At 36.7% G+C, this 16425-nt stretch overlaps 1 protein-coding gene across 3 annotated transcripts in view; it reads right to left on the reverse strand.

The window, feature by feature from the left end:
• GLRA3 (glycine receptor alpha 3) overlaps positions 1 to 12801 on the reverse strand; it is an 86055-nt gene extending 73254 nt beyond the window's left edge. For 2 of the 3 annotated variants that reach the window (XM_036382236.1, XM_036382235.1), the window contains exon 1: positions 12457 to 12801. In XM_036382236.1, the coding sequence (XP_036238129.1) occupies positions 12457 to 12575 (119 nt within the window). In that variant the 5' untranslated portion in view covers positions 12576 to 12801. The remainder of the gene's footprint in view (positions 1 to 12456) is intronic. The other variant, XM_036382237.1, reaches the window with a different exon arrangement.
• Positions 12802 to 16425: the final 3624 nt, after the last annotated feature.

A 16425-nucleotide genomic window follows, 5' to 3' on the forward strand; every position in this document is an offset into this window, starting at 1 on the left:
TCTGGGGGACAAAAAAAAAGTTTCCTATGGTGAAAGAATAGTGGAAGAGGGTGGCATATAATAAAGCCAACGATAGTAAATGACAGAGAAAGAATTAAATTTGCAGTGTTTTAACAAAGACTGAGATTGCAAGTGCATTTCATTGTACTTCTGCTAAAACTGACAATAATGTGTTTCTTGCTAATTAAAGATGCAATCTCTTTTACTTGTTGTAGGTCATAAAATTGACAGTTCCTTGTGCAAAGAAAATGCAGATTTTCATATCCTGCAATGTTTTAGATAATGATAATTTTATCAGAACAAACACAGAATTCTTAACTCATGTTTGCCAGTGTCATATCAACTAAGAGGAGCAGAAGCATTGTATCATCAAGACTTTAAAAAGGTATTTTCTAAGAAAAACCCTCAATAAAATTTGAAATATTTTGTGTAAAATTTAGATTTTCTACTGATTTTTCACAGCTGTGGAGATAAGTAGAGTTGCATCACGACACATTTTCAGTAACAATACCTACGTGCAACCAAAAAACCCTTTCTATTTTAAGTTTACTAAATATTTATTCTTTATTATTTTAGTGGCTATAAATGAAAGCTACATTAAATATATAGGGGATTGCATTTCAATGCAACTATTAGAAAAGTATTTTTCTTTTAGATTTGAGATTTTTTTCTGTTTCATCTACAGAATTAACATTAAATTTTAGTGCTCCTGTAGCTTAGGCAATAGTCACATGCATTTTTTCATGTTCCTGATACCTTTAAGGTGCCATATTTTTTTTGCATTTATTAATACAGTTGAGAATTCTTCCAGTTCTACAATCTTCCTCTAGTCATGTTTGTCATGGAAGTAAAATAGCTTGTTAAAGTGAACACATGATTAACACATGTTAACATAAAGTACATAAATGATGGGCTACAGTTTCAAAAAACTTTAGATTGATATGGAATGTTTCAGCTCATCTTAACAGAGAGAAAAGAAAGAGAATAATGTGATTTAAAGTCTTCTGAATGAGTTGCTCTGTCATGATCATCATTCTAGTATATTATAGTCTAGATAATGTTAGATTTACATAATTTTTTTTGTTTGTGACTTATTTCATATATATAAGCACAATGCTTTACACTTTCCTTAGGGAAAAAAATCTCAGGGTAAAAGAAGAAAACTAATTTATCAGCATTATTCATAATCCTACGGGCAAGGCTTTCTATCTTCATTAAAATATGAATTAACAACTACAGGTTGTCTCTGTAATTTTGCCTTTTTGTATAAGACAAGTTTATTGTTGTCAGTTTCAGCAATGCAACATATGAATTAATATATTTTATAAATTATGATTCTGTTCTGAATATTTTTTCATTGTTTTCCCAGAAGAACCTACTTACTATTCTTTTAGCCTGTTGTATAGACTATTTTTATAAATGATCTACACTCAGGTCTTAGTTTCTTGCCATTTTTTAATTTATTCAGCCTACTTTTGGGGGAGGAAAAAGCTAACTCAAAGAGGAGCAGAGAATATTTCAAATATTCAAATTCTGACAAATCTCTCACTCTTCCGAGGACCTAATGAATGGGTTTAGGTTTTGGCAACGTTATTTGTTGATTAAAAATTCTTCAAATTCAATTAACTTTGTTTTGTTTTGGTTTGGGGTTTTTTGATCGATTGTACTTAGCTAAAAGGAATGGAATATTTTTAAAAATATTACAGAATCTGTAAACCACTTATTTCTAGAAGTCTGAACTTGCATTATTATCTCACTATAAAGAGTAATTTGTGTATTCACTAAATAATGCAGAAAATTTATAGGCATAATGGATAGATTGCAAAATGACCAAGTAAAATAATTTCTTGAATATTCTGTTATTACATCAGATATTCTTCTATAAAAGCTGTCGGAGTTGAATAATTACATTTATTGTCATGATTAATGCATGATTCCCCTAACCAAGTGACCTTGCACAGGACCTGACTGGTGTCTTTCACCACCATAATGGATGGTAATGCAGCTGCTGACAGTGAGGCAACACAAGGCTGAAAGGCAAATTAATGCAAGTGAGACTTTTGACTGTAAACTACTGTTTCTCAAGGCAATTCTTCCTAGATCTAGGAAGAACCTGTGAATTCTGCAAACAAAATTCTACAGAGTATAGCTGCTTTGTTGATTCTGTATTTAGAATACATTTCAAAATGTCCTTTAAATTGTAGAGATGCTTATCACTGAGTTTCTTAGTTCTAATGGATTTTTTTACTATTATGGGAGTGCCCCATCGGCTTTGCATTTATTAGGTTGCAGTACTCTTAACAGTATAACCAGAACAGTGTTCACTAAAGTGTACATCTGCAGAAGAGACATCTTTCTTGTAATCATAATTAATGGCCAATTAGAATGTCATACATATTCTGATCCTTTTTTATATTTTGTTTTAAAAATTGACTTTTATGGGTAGTAAACCCTAAACAAAACTGAAAATGGGTTCTTTGCTGTTCTTCTTCTTAATTTTTAGTATGCATAAAATTTTTCTCAGAAAATCTTACATTAGAATAAAACAATTGAGGTTTATCAAAACTAGATAAAAAAATTGATTTTGAATTAAAACTCCAGATTTGTAAAGACTGAACCACAATTCAATGACACAATATTCTGTTTGCCTTAGGGAAGCTCTGGTTATATCAGTCCTGTATCTTGAGTGAACATGTGAGATGGCTGTTTAGAAGATTTGACTTTTTCTCTAAAATAAGTTTGATAAAAGTTCTGTTAGAGAAGAGCTCAATATAGCCTGAAAAGTCACTATATAAAGTATTTTTTTCCCAAAATACTTCTCATGACATTGTTTATTCTGACTAGTCAGCTAATTATAGTGTAGATCTGTGTTCTTACTAATAATTTAGAGTTTTCAAATGAGACAAAATATTTCTAGTTGAAAAAATACTGTTTTCATGAAATGGAGTTTTAAGGAAACATATATGTTTCAATGTAGCTTTATGAAATGTTGACAGCCTTGGGTGGACTATTGTTCAGTGTCCTTTCTATTTTGTCAGTAACAATCAGTTTTCCAATGTCAATGGAAACTGAAGTTGGAGTATCAGGTTCTAATTTTCAAAGACTCTGAACATCTTCCTCAAAGAAGGAGGAGATTTTTTCTTGCTTTCTGCAACTTAAACTTATTTTAATGCATTAAAAAGTGAGAAAATATTTTCAGAGCTTTGGAATTTTTTGTGAGACAGGAATGGTGATGTTTAACCAACCTGTGCTAATTTACATGAGATATGTGGATTAAGTAACTTTTTCCTTTCTATTAATTCTATCCAGGATCAACACTGTAATAAATCAGTATAAGACTTTCTTTAACAAGAACAGAGTTGAGCTTCAGGGTGATGATGAGAGTGACAGAATTCATGCCACATAATGACAGAACCCAGTATTCCTAATGCATGCACTGAAGCATATTCCTTACGGAATAAGTCAGAGAAAATAATGTGAAGGTTAAAAAAAAAGTGCTGCTAGCCTTTCGTACTTCCTCCAAAATTATCCTGGTCCACTACACTCATTCTCTTTCACACACAGAAAGTGGCGTTTAAACTTCCCCTCAGATACATATTTAGTCTTTGCTTTTCTAGTCTTTATTATGGCAGCACTTAAATTATCATCCCAGTATTAGGAACTTTGTGTAAAAACTTCCAAATAAGCTGAGGGAAAGAAGGGTCATGACCTGAGCTGATCCTGCACTGCCCTCACAAATCCTTCACCAGATGAGCAAGGGGTCCACACACAGCACCCTCTCCCCTTCCCTGGATCATCATGAAAGCATTGAGGACACTGCCTCCTTCCCAAACAGTGTTAAAGGCTTTATTATGTGCAAGATCCATTTTCTCCTGAAGGAGTCATCCCTGTTGAAAAGGAGGAAAAAGAGCATTCTGTTAACCATTATTTAGGGAATCTGAACGAGTGCCTTTGTGCTCACATTTTGATCACAGATGAAAATTTGAGCACTTTTGGATCCAAAGATATGTGTAGAGAAACAACAGTAAGAGGTAAAGAGAGAGGGATATTCTGAGAGCTCATTTGCAGAGTGTTAGAATTTGGGTTTAAGTTTTGAAGAGAAAAGGTAAAATTTTAACACATGTATGGAGAAACTTCCAAATAGCATTTTTGATTCCAGTTCCCCGCTATATTGTACTTTTTGTAATCACATATTACTGTCTCAAGTGGGGACATTTCATATTAATTTTGTGTGGTAAAACTTGCAATACTACGTTCGAAATATTTGACTATCAATTTTAGTGTGCAAGCACTGAGGGAAATGACAAAATATTTTATTCTACTTTAAGTCTTGCAAATTAAGAGTTTAAGCAAACTCTGATAAATCTCTTCTTAAAAAAAATAAAAAAGGAAAGAAAAGAAACAATCCACAAAGAATTCTTCTAGCGGAATAAAGCACTGTGGAATAAATCCACTACGGATTTCAAAAAAAAGTCTTTTGGGGGATGTATAGCAGATATGATGTTGAAATCTGGCCACTTTGTATTTAGTTCTAATACTGCTGAGTCAGAGGTAATGGATCTGACTCAACAGCATCAGGAGAAACATCCCACAGATGCACATCCCTTCCCAAAAGTTCTATGTATGTGCTTAGGCACAGAATGGACATTTACCCTCAAACACAGGAGTTAGGCACAACTTCGCTGTGTGAAGTCAGTGCTTTAGTCATGATTGATTTCAAGGTATTTATTCTATTTTTGCCAGCAATTTACCACTTTGTGACATTTATTTTATCTAGTAGGGCATTCTTAGTCAGCACATATATTACTCACAAACCTGCAAGTTCACTTGGTCCCTGAAGATGTCTTAGCCTACCTAGCCCAGAAGATGAACTCTCCTGTGCATTACTGAATCCCATAAAGGACAGTGCAGTTTTGAACCCTTCATGAAACTACAAGACTTAGCAGGACAAAAACTCAAGATCCTTTTAGAAATTGAATCCCACTCTATGCCAGAACATTATAAACCAACTTTTCACAAAATAGTCCCTAAGCTCAGTCCTGAAATAGTCCCTAAGTGCAGTCTCCCACTAAGATGTAACATCATAACACTTTCAAAGAGAAACGAAGGAAAAGAAACCTATGAGAACCATGCTGGTATAATTGTATTAGCAAGGTATTTCTGCTGAGTGGTTACTTGTGAAATTAAAATTAATTAAAGTTAAGTGTTGGTAAAAATCATACAAAATTGTTAACAGCCAATTTTGTAGAAAATCATCTGTAAAATTGCATGTTCTGGTACTTGTGGATCTTCAGAGATACTAGGATTACATTAGGTTCACATTTTACCTTTCAAAATTCAGAAAGGGAGAAGGTATTTGGAATGTTTTTTATAAGGAACTCGAACTCTAGACATAGTGGAGTCTTAATGTAAACTGTACATAGTACATGAAGCCTTGAGCAATGCTGTGATGGGCAGCACAAGCTAATACCTTGTTTAGATTAAATATGTTTATATATCTATCTTATATCAAAGAGAGAATGCAAAAAAGAGAAAAAATATTAAGACAGTAGGTGATGTAGTTATAACTACAGCTTGAATTTTATTAGAAGAAAAGAATAATTTTGTTTTTTTAAATTTTATAGCTGTTTTGATTTTGCTTATGATGCTTTTCCTAAATTAGTTTTAACTGTAAGAATCCCATGCAGGTGAATAGCAATTAACTCAGCCTAAGGAACTGTTTGAGAAAATTTAGTACTCCTGTGTTCTACTCTATTGTTTCACCAGAAGAGCCTCAGGATAACCTGCTGCCTTGCTTTTTCCTCTAACCATTGATTTGTATTAGTCAGTAGCCCCACTACTTGTGCAGCTCCACTATTTCAATGCCCCATCAGTGACCATGATCATGTCAGACCAGAGCATTCTTGAAATTTTCTACCTTTTCTGTGGTCTTGAAAACTGTGAAAACTGCATTTTGCTAATATTTTTTGTCACCAGAAAGAAACTTCTGTAATAATGATATTGAAGAGGACTGATCTTCCTTGGGGAAGTTCCTACCTAGAAAGAGCCTTGACTCTCCCAGCTGTCCCCACTCATTTTGTACATCAGAGGTAAGCTCAGAGAAGTAACAGGGTGGTCTTTGGTGTGGAAAAATTGCATAAAAATTTGGAGTGTGGAGTCACTGTCCCTACAGATGTTTAATGAAAGACTGGATGTGGAACTTAATGCCATGGTCTAGTTGATATGGGGATGTTCATTCAAAGGACATGATGATCTTAGAGGTCTTTTCCAACTGAATTTTGTGATTCTGTGATTCTGTTCATTATGTGAAAAGTCCAGTTAAGTGTAGATTGGGTGTTGTTACCCTGTTTGCTATAATGGGTTGTCAATAATGTGTTGAAACAATTCATTAGATATCTGACTGGAAATGTAATAATGAAATGCATTCTTTTATATAAATATATACCATCTATATTTTTTTTTCATTCTTTTTTTTATTGTCACTTCTTACACTTCCATTGCCATACCATCTAAAGGCAGAAAGGACAGCCAGAAAGGATAATATTGTCTCAAAAGCCATAAAAAATAACAGATTATGCTAGGAAAAAAGTACAGTCTTTAAGATTCTCACCCATTTTTCTTGAATTTACAGTGCAAACAATTCTGCTTTCTGATGCTCTTCTCGTTCTTCTGTTTTGGTCCTGCATCCTTGTTAAACATAGTTTTTTACGGTGCATTTTCCTGCTCTCTGAGATGTTCCCTTTTTGCTGGTAGTTGATATCCTCAAAAAGGTGCCTTTTACGTGACCTATTCATGATGCCTATTTATCAGTGAAAGTGATATCTTCTATTTCCTATCTTCTTTCACTGATTCTTTCACTAAACATCATGAACTTTAGTAGGAAAAGCAGTAAAGAGAACAAGAAGCAACACCAGAGAAAAGAGCTCTTCATCATGCATTACTTGAGAAAAGCTGATTTGCAGGAATAATTCCCTATAGGTATTATTACATAATACTCAGTAAGGTCATTGAAGCCTGTATTTTGAATCTGTTAAAATAAGAAGCTCTAATCTTGTAAAAACTTTTATTTTCTCTGATTGTCATGATTTCTAGGATGCCTGGACAAAAATAATATTATAGAGGAGTTACTACATTTATCATCATACAGAAGCACAGCACTTATCTCACAATATTACTTGTTGTTGTTACCATCAGTTGTTGTTACCATCAGTTGGCTAGAAATGAATTATAAGAAGTTGAAAAGTAAGAAAATGTCACTAGCACTGTAAGAATTGAAAGATTCATGGTTTTAATTGAAATTTCTGTGTGATTTAATTTTCTTAAAGATTATAGTACTGTAAACACAAAAATATATACATAATATATAAATATATAATCCTTTCCTGAAATTATAAAGATGATAATCTCTTAGAAAAATCACCACATTTTTATAGATATAAAGAATGGATAGCTAAAGCACTAATCAAATTTTTACTCATGAAAAGTAAAAATTGCACCTATTTGGTACAAAAGGATTTTTGTGTCTTCAGTGGTATAGTTGAAATACAAGAGAAATCAGTAGAGCTGAAATACAAGAGCATTTGAATTACATATTCAAATAAGGGGTCACAAAACCCCTTTTTGTCACTTTTGTCTGAGTTTAGGAAAATGCAATGCTTCCCTAATGGTACTGATGCTCTCCTCCTAAACTTTTGGAAGGATCTTTCATTACAGGAATTTGACTGGGCTCAGTGTGAGCTCTGGTAACTCAGCTTTGAAACAGAGATGTTTGTTTTGTAGAACCCTCAGCAGGGGTTCACCTCTCTTCTCTGAGGACTTGTGTTTGTTTTTCCTTTTTTTTTTTTCACCCTCAGAAGTGCTGGGGAGATTCTCATGGTCTCTGCACGAGCTAGTATGCAAGCATGCTTTCACCCAGTCTTGTACCTTCATCATTTCCATCGTGAGCCCGACCTGCTGACCTGACCCTTTGGCTTTGACCTTGGGCATACCTCTTCATTACCACCTTTGCCCATCAATTTGAACTTTCGAACTGTTCTCCTGCTCAAGTGCTGTGGGACTGCAAACTTATATGGCAGAATCCTGTTCCTTCCTGCGTTGCTGTAAGTCTGAGCTCCCAGCTCGCCTACCCTTCCTTTGCTACTCCCTGAGATGTGCTAAGTGCTTTTCATGGGACCTGGAGTCTGTCACCTGATTTATTCCACAGAAACTAACTTTCATATTAAGTCTGGGCTGCCAAGAGAAGGCATTGTGCCTCAGTGATGTCATCTTGCTTTAGTAGGTTTTCTTTTACAAACTTTTATTCACATCTTGATTTGGACACTTTTATTTCTTGAGTAGCATTGTAGGTCTAATTATTAACATATTAATAAGCTACTGAAGCTTCATTAGAGTACCTGAAAATCTTTATTTTCAAAGATATTTGTGATGCTATGTCAGAATTAATAGTTTTTAGCTGCTGTATTTTTTTCTCTTTCATTATTTGAAGGAACTAATACTGGCCTAAAGGATAATGACTTCTGCCTCTTATAGCTATTCACCTGAAATCAATTTGCAATGAAATGCAGGAACAATTTCAAAATCAGTTAACCTTAAACTCAGATATGCCCCAAAGTTAGGTTGCATGGAGGTTTTCCCCACAAAAATCTGGTTTTTAAGAGCAATTATCTGTGTCTGTGATACTGTTTTCTTCAATGTAAGTTCAATGGAGTAGTGAAAAGAACCAGGAAAGAGGCAAGAGTCGAATTATAGCATGATTCTTAGTCTATGCTAATATAGATAAATAAAGAAATACCACATAGGAAGAATCTATTTTGCATTTCCCCAGTGCAATCTACCTTTTCATCCTGTTCTTTCCTCATACACAGGTCTACATATAAAATAGATACATTACATCCTCCAAGGAAAAAGCAAATACCTTCAAGTCCCCGACAGCGTAGCTCTAACAGATCAGTGCTGGTGTCTGTGAAAGTTCCTGAGCTGTTATGAAACTGTTTTTGACTCACAAATCTGATCTTTGCATTTACTCTATAAATATGATTTTATTTCATCATGACCTTTTGGAATTCAGGCAAATCCAGAGGATTTCTCATTAACACTATTACTTTATTGAAAACTCAGGAGAATACTCAGTCTTAGACATTATTATAACTTCAAACTATATCTCAGGATTTTTTTATTTCTTTGGTAGTAAATTACAGTTATTTTAAGGCTACATTACATTATTTTTCCTAGATTTTGCCTCTTTTTTGCACCTGAACCCTCTTAGTACCACACTCAGGCTCAGACTGGCAGTAATATTAATAAGTAATAGGTTTTTTTTATTTTGGGTCTGATAATAAATTTTGTCTCTATCCTCAAATATTTTGCATAAACCAAAGTGTTATGTGCTTTAACCATTGTTTTTCAGGTTTAAAATCTATTAATACATTATCAATATATGTGTTAATCTATGACATAACAGTACAAACATGCACAATATTGAAAGACAATAGTGAAAGACTATGGATAATCATGAAATCATTAAGGTTGGAAAAGACCTCAAGATCACGAAGTAGAACCTTTGACTGAGCACCACCTTCTCAACTTAACCCCAGCCCTAAGTGCCACGTCCAGTCGTTTCCTGAACATTCCAGGGATGGTGACTCCACCACCCCTCTGGGCAGCCCATTCCAATCCTTGACCACCCGTTTCTATGAACAAATTATTCCTGATATCCAATGTGAATCTTCCCTGGCACAGCTTGAGGCCATTTTCCCTCGTCCTGTCACTTGTTGCCTGGGAGAACAGGCTGATCCCCACCTGGCTACACCCTCCTTTTGGGAGTTGTGGAGAGCAATAAAGTCTTCCCGAGCCTCCTTTTCTCCAGATTAAACAACCCCACTCTCTCAGCCACTCCTCACAAGACTTGCTCTCTAGACCCTTTCCCAGCTTCATTGCTCTTCTAATTTTTTTTTCCTACATCTTTCAGAAACCAAATAATTAGACCCTATAATGACCAATATACATCTTGTTTCAGTCATTGCAATTTGAAGGATCTTTTGATGTGGAATGAAGAATGAGTTATTTCAAAAAAAAGTAAATCAGGTGAAGTTTCTTCTTGTTAAGCATGCATTTCGAGATTTTGCTCATTAAAATAGCCAGTCCAAATTTACACTGAAAACCATCTTTTTTTCCTATCTTCACAGGCATGTAATTTAAACATTAATTTTAAATAGCCTCGGGGCTGTTGGACAAGTAATGAAGGCTTTTCTTGTTAGTTTCATTCAATTTTCTCACACAGCCTTTAGTTTCTTAATGAAGAGCAGAAAAATTTCAAAGTTTCACAATGTAAAAGAAGATAATATCATTTCTTCCAAAGTGTGTGAGTAAATAAACCACTTTGACTGTTCCTAGAAATCCATAGCACACCCACCTTCCCATCAAGTGTTATACAGGTTCTGAGGCTGGAGTCTGTGTCTAACAGAGATTAGGAGCAGCATTCTACTATTCCCTGCTCCCTTTGCTCCAATGGGAATCATTTCACAAGGCTTAAGTTGGAAAAGAAATAGGATTAATGGCTCTAGAAAAGTTGAGAATTTTACAGATTTTCATATTTTACATTTTTTTCACTTTTTTCCATATTCAAAGTGTGGAGAAGACTACTATGTATTTTGAACTGGCTCAGGTTTCTCATGTATTATTTCTAGACCTAAAGTCATCAGCAGTCTCTATCTTGAGATTGATATGGAAGATAAACATGGACTTTGAGCAGCTTTCTGAACTCTTTCTCCAACTATATAGTCCTTGTGCACAGTAACCATGTTAATTATCATAAAATGACTATTTATAAGCAGAATGTTATTACAATACCACAGTTATCTGGATGTTGAAGAGAATAGTTTGAATTTATGCTACATAAGATTTCTGCATATGTTTGGAAACAATTCAGTATTGGTACAGATTTATGTGATAAAAAATACCTCTATGACTTTCATAACTGACTTTATAGCTTTTTTCCCCTTTGGAATAAATGTTTTTACGTCGTTAAAATAAAGGATGAACAATTCAACAGTAGGATGGCATTTGCATGGAATAATATGCAGAGGAGAAATAAGTTCCATAAGTACATTGAAATAGAATAAAAATAGCATAGTACTGCTTTTATTGCTTACACTACACAAGTGTTTGGTCACCTACACTGAACATTAAATACTCACTGCAAAATTTAAAGTGTAATATACATGCATTGACTCTTTCCTGACAGTGTCAATCTCATACCATGTGACCAAGTTTCTTAAAATCTCTTTCTTTTGGCACAATTACAATAAAATTGCATTATAAAATATTTATGTTACATATGTTGACATCATTAAATTAACTTTAAAATGGAAAGGTTTGCTATAAAACTGTGAGCACTTCTGAAGTGTGCCATCATTGTGGGGAATACATGCTGCTGGCTTAACTTCATGGCTATAAATCCCTTACATGTATAATCCTCAAACTCTCTTTTCAAATTTAAGTTTCAATTTTTGTCTGTTAAATAACAATGTGATTCTTAAAATAGTCTGGCACTGTCATGTTATATGCCATAGTTTGTTTATTGTGATACAGGGCTAGAATGTTGTTGATAACAAGCATGGCTAACTGCATCAGCAGTGAATATAAGACATTGAAATCTCTTTCTCTGGAAGTGTGGTGATACCGGTTCTAAAATGGACTTTCTAAGTTCATTTTAGCCTGGTATCACCACACTTCCAGAGCTATGTGTTAAAAGAATGCTTACATTGATATAGTAACATCACTTTACCTAAAAGAGTGTGCTGGGCTGAGAAAGTCGTACAAACCTCAGTCTTCTACTCAGGTCATAATTTATGGATATGTTGCCATCTTTCATAATACAAATCGTAGACTGTCAGTAGCACAGCAAATGCTTTCCCTCTTAAGGGAACTTCTTTAGACCATATCCTCTCAGAAACACTCAGCTAGTGTTTCTCTGTTTCTGCACAAGTCTTCTGACCTAAGGCAATCTGTGATTTTCATTTTGCTGAAAAGAACTGATAGTAATAAAGAAGTCTTTATATTCCCAACTCAGATCATCTTTCGTAACTTTTACATATAGACACTTTGCACCTTAAGAATTTTCAATATCGTTGATGTTATAATTCCTGCTAAAAGCAATGATAAAATTCACAGATCTTACAAGGAAACTATCTGCGAGCAAGTGCAGGAAGTACACAACCTCCTGCTTGTAAAATTCAAAATGGGATTCGGGACAGTGCAATGTTATGAAGCCGTTCAGGAAGCGTGGAGCTCACGCATTTAGTTTCTGTGCCCACAGCCTGGCTGCCGAAGGTAGCCGGGCGTTCGTGGTGAGGAAAGGCGGTGACCGCGGCGGCTCTCCGCACCCGTCCCAGGCACTTCAGCTGCCCGACGCCCGGGAAGGGGGACACCTCTAGTTCCCAAAAGAAAGCAACTCACCTGAGCAGGACCGCGGCTTCCCACAGATAAAACCCCGAGACAGCGGCGCGGAGGTACCTAATCCGGGCCATGCTGCTCGGAGAGGCGGCGGAGCCCGGGAGCGGCGGTGTCGGAGGCATCGGAGGGGCTCCGCGGGCGGGCAGCCCAGCACCCTGGAGAGCTCCGGCGGCTCCTCGCCCGCCGGCCGCCTCAGCGCCTGGGCGCCCTCCCGCTGGGCCCCGCCGCGCCCGCCCCGCCGCTCCGCATCGCAGCCCAGCGGGAGCTAATCCCAGCCGCGGCGGCGGCGCCGAGCCGCGGCGGCGGCGGGAGCCCCCCTGCCCGCCCGGCTGCCCCCGGCTCCTGGCAGCAGCCGGCTCTCGGCCGCCGGACGCATCCCGGGCACGGGGCGCGGCGCGGCCGGCGGCGGGGCGGGCGGGAGGCCGGGCCGGGGCCGGCTGAGGCCGCCCCCCGAGAGCGCGGCCGGCGCGGGGGCGCGGGGCGGGACCGGGCGCGGGGGACGCTCTGCTGGGGCTGGCGGGGCTCAGCACCGCTCCGGCCCGAGCGCCGTCCCTGGCGCGGGAACAGCGGCCACCGAGCCGATGCCTACACGGGTCAGAGAGACCGGGTGAACTCACTGAACCTCGGGTCTCGGAAAAGACTGGGCAAAGAGGGGCGCTTCTGCTTTGCCTGTAGGTCTGAGGGTAGGATTTTTCTTAGGAAATGGGTTAGGGGGTGTGAGAAACCCATCTCTTTATTTCAGTCTCTTTGAAAATACGGTTCTGATTAACACAGAAAAAGCATTATATTCTGTTCTATTTGACTTTTTCAGTAAAGAAAGATGATCTAGAGCCATAGGGTGGGCTAATAGGGAAACCCAAATAGTCTGAAAGTTTGACTGGGAAGGAGAGCGGAAGGGATTATGGGAAGGAACATCTTAAGAGGGAAATCAGAAAGTTATTAATGAGAACACGGGGGACAGAGAACAATGTTACAAGTACAGGTGGCAGTAGGAAAGTGACATGATTACATTTATTGTCAAAGAAACCAAACATGTCAGGCAAAGCAGGTGCTGCTTTCCTTAGCAAGGGTAAGGCTTTATGAGTTGATGTCGAGAAATATTGTTTGAGAAATTCTTGTGGGAATCTGTATGGTTTGTGCACCAAGTAAAATGAAGGATTTTTCAGGAAGGGCTACACCTGGAGAAGGGCAGAAGGGGAAAATATCTATGGGATTGTAGAGTAGGGCTGCTCTGTGAACCTAAAAGACAATGGCCTTTGAACTGCCATATCATGCCAGGGAGAGCCAGTGGAAAGAGAAATCTGGGAGAACCATTCAGGACACAGCTCTGCATTTGTGAACAGCATCTGACTGGGCCTATCTCCCTCTCCTTGACTGCCTCCTCAGTATGATCTGCCTGCTATTTTTCCCTGTGGCCACTAAACAGGAAACACTAACAGTCAGATGGCAGCCCCAACACTTGGGCAGCTCCAATAACTGCACAGCCCACAGGATTATCTCATGCCAGACTCTTATTAAAAAAAAAAAACATAGAAAACTTGAATGCCAAAGACAGAAGCAGATGTGGAAAAAGGCAAAGGTTCAGCAAGATAAGGCACATGAAGCAAACAAAAAGAAACTGAAATTTGAGGGAAGTATAATACATTCATTACAGAAAAAGGAAGATTGAAAGAGAGAGAGTGAAATATAGAAAACCTTTTAACACAGAAAAAACCCCAATTATAAGGTAATCAAGTAGAGGAGATGCAGGAAAGAAATAAGAAACAAGGATTTTATGCATTCCTTATATCCAAAGATAGGTGTGAGTTAGAAAGAAGGCATTTCATTAGAAACCTTGAAAGTAATCACCTGTTCCACCTGCAGGTATATTGTCTTTTCTTTTTTTTTTTTTAATTTCAAAAAATACCCCACATGTGACTTTCACCACAGTTCTTAATTTACATTGTCCATTTTTACAATATTGCTATTCTTTTTTTTAGCTCTTCTTCAAAGTTGTTCCAAGCAGGCATCACTAAATATTAATGCCTACCACACATTTTAGAGCCAGTTGGGATTTCTTTGTTGATACCTATCAAGATTATGGCAAAGAATGGAGCAGAACATCACTAACAAATTTTCCTCCATTCCCTGAACTTTTTTAATTAGTAGGGGTTACATAAACGAAGGGATACTGTAGGTTTCTAGGTCCACTTTGCAAAAAGTTGATCCTTTTGGGTTTTTTTTCTCTCTGTAGCCCTAAATGTCAACAATGATAATGAAAGAAACTTGTTTACACCTTCAACTGAAAACACAATAGCAAACAAACTAACAAATCCCTCTATTTACTCAGGGACAGTCTGTCAATGCAGGTGCTCTGCAGAATCAGTGATTGCTTTCTTTCTGTATTTAGAAGAGTTGATTCCTCTCTTTTCTCTTAAAATGAGTATGCAGTGAGGCTGCTTCTCCAGGAGCTATTTATCTTTGTGCATTATGTACTTCAACAGTGAATTGTTCTAAATTAATTTATTTGCACTGAGGCATATGCATTTTTTTTAAGGTGCTACTAGTTGAAACTGCCATCACGAACTCTCCATGTCTCCAATAGGAACAGTTCTATTAATTATAAATGCAGGCTATACTTTAGATATGCAGAGTTCGAGCTTCTCAAAATCCTTGTGGGAAATATATATGCTTGCTTGTGCTTTAGGTAGCCAGCTTACCGTTGCAATATTTTATTCTGCTAAATGAGACTGTTTTCAAACTTTTCTGCTGGAAGTGTTGAATATTAAAATATTTTCTTCTGAGTGAATTAAAACAATGCACCTTGGTATATAAAAGGTTCCAGTTCAACAAAACACTACTGTAGACTTCAAACTTTGATAAAATATTTCCTATTGTTTTAATTTTACTATATTGTTTTAATTACCACCTTTTTAGTCATTCCATATCATTACTGGTAAGATGTCCCATCTTTAGAAGATCTTTATGGTATCTTTTGATACTTCAGGCAGTTACAGTAGATTGAAAAATTAGATTTGTTTGAACATCTATTTTAAAATCAGAATCCAGAAATTAGAGCTTCTGTCTCAAGTATTAATGTTGGTTATTTATATTTTAAAAATCAAGTAATATTTCTCATAATTCAAAACACGGTAGCTGGTGTGTGTCACATGCATATAAAACTCAGCATATTTACTGAAAATAAATGCGCTGCTTCATTTATTTTCAGTAGTACTAGAAGTGAATTGAAGTACATTCTTTACACATGGAAAACATCAGTATGTTGAAAAAAAGGTTTCACCAAAATATTCTAAAGTCAATCTCTAATTCTCCTTATAACCAGCAGGCTGATAGCTACTATATCCCTGGTTCAGCCATGTTTTAGTTGGTTTAGGTATATATGAAAGTAAATCACTTGTGTTTATAAGCTTGAGAAGTGTTCACCAGGAGTGAACTTCAAGTGTTCACAGTAGCCTGTGAGGCAAAAGTGGTTTAAGGCTACTGGAAGAAGATGCTCCTAATGAGAATCATAACAATATTTTTTGTTGTTGTTGTTCCAAAAATGGGGAACTTTTGAAAAACTTGAAAAATTTTGTGTATTAGGACAACAAGAAATAGGATGGGTCAATATTATAGTCTACCTCAGTTTATTAACGCACAATTTATACAACTGAATGCAAGATAATGTAGCTACTTCAAGTTATTCACACAGAGAAACTGAAGTGCATATATGGGTAGAAGGATTAATTAATGTGCTTTTTGGTGTCATAGCATTATTCTGGAATATTAAGACAAACTAATTATAGTTGTAGTCATGAGAAGTTATTATTATCATTTAAGTATGCCCAATCATAAACGCATTGTGGTTCAGTATGTTTAATCATCCTGTAAAAAGGCTGCCAACAAATTTCAAAGGTTTATGGAAAGAACTACAAGAATGTTACAGCTTGGAATAGTTTTTTAAATATAAGATTAAACTTCACCTTGTAAAAA

The sequence above is a fragment of the Molothrus ater genome, chromosome 4 (genome assembly GCF_012460135.2).
Source record: "Molothrus ater isolate BHLD 08-10-18 breed brown headed cowbird chromosome 4, BPBGC_Mater_1.1, whole genome shotgun sequence".
NCBI classification, from domain to species: Eukaryota; Metazoa; Chordata; class Aves; order Passeriformes; family Icteridae; genus Molothrus; species Molothrus ater.